At 36.6% G+C, this 2,867-nt stretch overlaps 1 protein-coding gene across 2 annotated transcripts; it reads left to right on the forward strand.

Annotated features, from left to right (window-relative positions):
* The first annotated feature begins 757 nt into the window (after window positions 1-757).
* Window positions 758-2,816, forward strand: LOC21402212 (protein XRI1). Of its 2 annotated transcripts, none has more exons than XM_010107221.2 (5): window positions 758-927; window positions 1,075-1,259; window positions 1,409-1,490; window positions 1,695-1,895; window positions 2,429-2,816. In XM_010107221.2, the coding sequence occupies exons 1-5, from the start codon at window positions 801-803 to the stop codon at window positions 2,713-2,715; spliced, it is 882 nt and encodes a 293-aa protein (XP_010105523.1). In that variant the 5' UTR covers window positions 758-800; the 3' UTR covers window positions 2,716-2,816. The 2 variants fall into 2 exon arrangements, with proteins under 2 accessions (XP_010105523.1, XP_024027423.1); XM_024171655.1 differs by having other exon boundaries at window positions 2,404-2,772.
* Window positions 2,817-2,867: the final 51 nt, after the last annotated feature.

The following is a 2,867-nucleotide window of genomic DNA, read 5'->3' on the forward strand; positions in this document are numbered from 1 at the left end:
AAACTTGGACCATTCAAACTCCCATCATAGAAAAAGATGACCCCTCCACTGGGTCCCATTACCACCCACCAAAAAAAGTTTTCTTCTCCTTCTTATTCTTCAAACCTTTTGAACTGGACCCCACCAGCTAGCCAGCCAGCCAGCATGCCAAATAGTGGGCCCCCATTAGCTGAATGTGCCCAACATGAAATTTTTGCAAAGATATCCGATATGACCCCACAGTACCAAGAAATGTGCATTAGACAAATAAAGTTGTGTAAAAGAGAGAAACGGTTGGTGACAATATATCATAAGCAGTAGAAAAACAAAAACAAAAAAAAACAAAAAAAAAAAAGGGGAAAAGCTGAAATTTGAATTGTATGTGTTGGCTAGCTAGTGAGGCAATATGTTTTTCTTTGCCTTACAATTCCCCCTTTACTGCTTTTTTTACATGCAACAGCATAATATGATAACCTTTGCAATTATTTAGTCCCCCGTATATACACACACCCCACAGTGCCCACACCAACTTAAAAAAAAAAAAAAAAAAAAAAAAAAAAAAAAAAAAAAAAAAAACTAAAAAGAAAAAGAGTGACCCCATTTCACGTATCCCAAGAAACACCCACTTTTGCTTCTCTATCTTGCCGTTGACTGAGTAGTGCTTCTAAAATCATGATCAAATTTCTCCATCTTTTTCCCCTTTTTTTTTTTTTTTTCCATCACTTGTTGCACTTATATAGTAGAAGTATAGAGAACCAAATATTTCCCATCAGAATTTTTTGGTCCATTTTGAGACATTTGCTTGTAGTAGCAACAAAGATATGGGTGAACTTCATCTTCCCATGCCGTCATACACTATTGACAACAATAGCCTCCATAACTCTTCCCTAGGTTGGGATCATAATTTCCACAGCCTTGGAGTTCTCAATAAGGACATCATGTCTTTAGGTCTAATATATCCTCTTTTTCTTTCTTTCTTGCTTTCTTTTTTCACTGTGTTTGTCCTTTGCTTTCTTTGTTGCACAACCCGATATATATCATTGCGCATATATATATGGCCATATATATGATTGTTTTTTCAAACTTATGTTACAGTCATGGAAGGGAATTATTCTACACCGTTTTTGTCTCCCTTAGGCTCGGAACAAGAAGACGATTTCTCGACGGGCTACTTGGAAGATGCTTTGGTCGAATTCAGTGAGCGGTCCAAGAGAAGACGTTTGTTGCTGTTTAGCGATGAAGAGATCATGAATATGAGAGACTCCAATTTTCTTCCTCGGGTAATTTTTATGAGCTAATTATTTCTCTCAAATATTACTATATATATATATATATATTGTTTCCGATCGATGAACTGGGTTTTTGGTGTAATAATTCTCTAATGTTGTACATGAGCACAGAAACTCAATGTTGTAGTGTCGTACTACAGGGTCTCTGGAACACGTCCAACTGGGAATTGTCGGAGGATTTCAGTTTCACGAGTCACATGACTACTTTTAATGAACTCTCAGGTGACCACATGATATATTTGTTTTGCATAGTAACAAACGTACCGAGTTTGATTCAAATGTATATACTATATATACTTTTGACATAGATGTATGTATATATATATATATATACAACTCTTGTTTTTTTTTACCATTAACAGAATTTGAAATAGAAAATGTAAGATCCTAATATATCTTGGGCTTCCTTTTTTGACATTAATTTAGGTGGGCCAATTTCGACGTCAGTATGCAGCGTGCTGGGAGAAGAGGCAAACATGGTCATGACCGAAATGAAAACACCGGAAGAAGAAAAATCCTTCTCTGAAATTATTGATTCCTCGCCTTCTTCTTCTTCATGCAAAGACTCAGCCGATACCAAGTCCATTATTTCTGACAAGCAAGCTCTATTTTCCCTAGACCTTCCTGGTATCTCTCTCTCTCTCTCTCTCTCATATTCATTAGATTTTAGAGAGCTACAGTACTACCCATTAGTTGTAAATTATATGTGACAAACAAAAACAACAACAACAACAACAAGTTGATCGTGATGTTTGTGACTTTGTGTTGTAAAAAAAGCTGACTAGTCCTCCATTTACATTTTTTGAAAAAAAAAAAAATCAAGCCATTACGTCATTATTATATTATTACTGCAAAATCATTGGCGTTTTTTGTCAATCATAGTAGAAGTAGTATATTACTGCTCCTCAGAATGTCACGTTCCCATAGCACGAGAGATATATACAATACCAATGATCATCAAAATTGGTGCTCATTGCTCAGTATAAATCATTCTCACATGATTATAAACGCACAAATAATAATGTCATCAACACTAGTACAATGCACTTCCATGCCATAATGTAGTACTAGTGTAATTTTTTTATTTATTTAAAATTAGCGTAATTTACTTCTTATGGACAATTTGTAATAATAGTAATGCAAGTACGTACGTACTACAGGGAGCGAAAAGAGCCGGAAGAAGAGGCCGGCGGTGATAACGAGGGTGGTGTACCCGTTCGCAGTGGTGAAGCCGGGAGGAAGGGAAGGCGATGTGACGTTAAACGACATAAACGAGCGAATACTGATGCCGCCGACAAGGCCTGTGAGGCATCCGGTGGGGGACTTTGCATGTCGGCCATGCGTGTCCCCCCATGGCCCAGGCCTTTCTGGGAAAGCTGTTGTTGCACTCACCAGGATTCATACTCAAGGCAGAGGCACTATCACCATTATTAGAACTAAAGGTTGATTAGCTAGGCCATGTTACATATATAAAAAGCTTTTTCTTTAGTATTTTCTGCTTTGAAATGTACATATATGAGCAAAAGATATGAGAGAATGGATGTACTATGGGTTACTTTTTACACGTTATATTTATATATATATATATATATATATATA

The sequence above is a fragment of the Morus notabilis genome, unplaced genomic scaffold (assembly GCF_000414095.1).
Source record: "Morus notabilis unplaced genomic scaffold, ASM41409v2 Scaffold102, whole genome shotgun sequence".
Taxonomy (NCBI): Eukaryota; Viridiplantae; Streptophyta; class Magnoliopsida; order Rosales; family Moraceae; genus Morus; species Morus notabilis.

Bases quoted from the DNA above. Each gene is read 5' to 3' on its own strand.
- LOC21402212 (XM_024171655.1), top strand. From the start codon at position 801: ATGGGTGAACTTCATCTTCCCATGCCGTCATACACTATTGACAACAAT. The intron at 1,260-1,408 runs GTAATTTTTATG...GTCGTACTACAG, and splicing joins ACTCCAATTTTCTTCCTCGG to GGTCTCTGGAACACGTCCAA. The intron at 1,896-2,403 runs GTATCTCTCTCT...TTGTAATAATAG, and splicing joins ATTTTCCCTAGACCTTCCTG to TAATGCAAGTACGTACGTAC.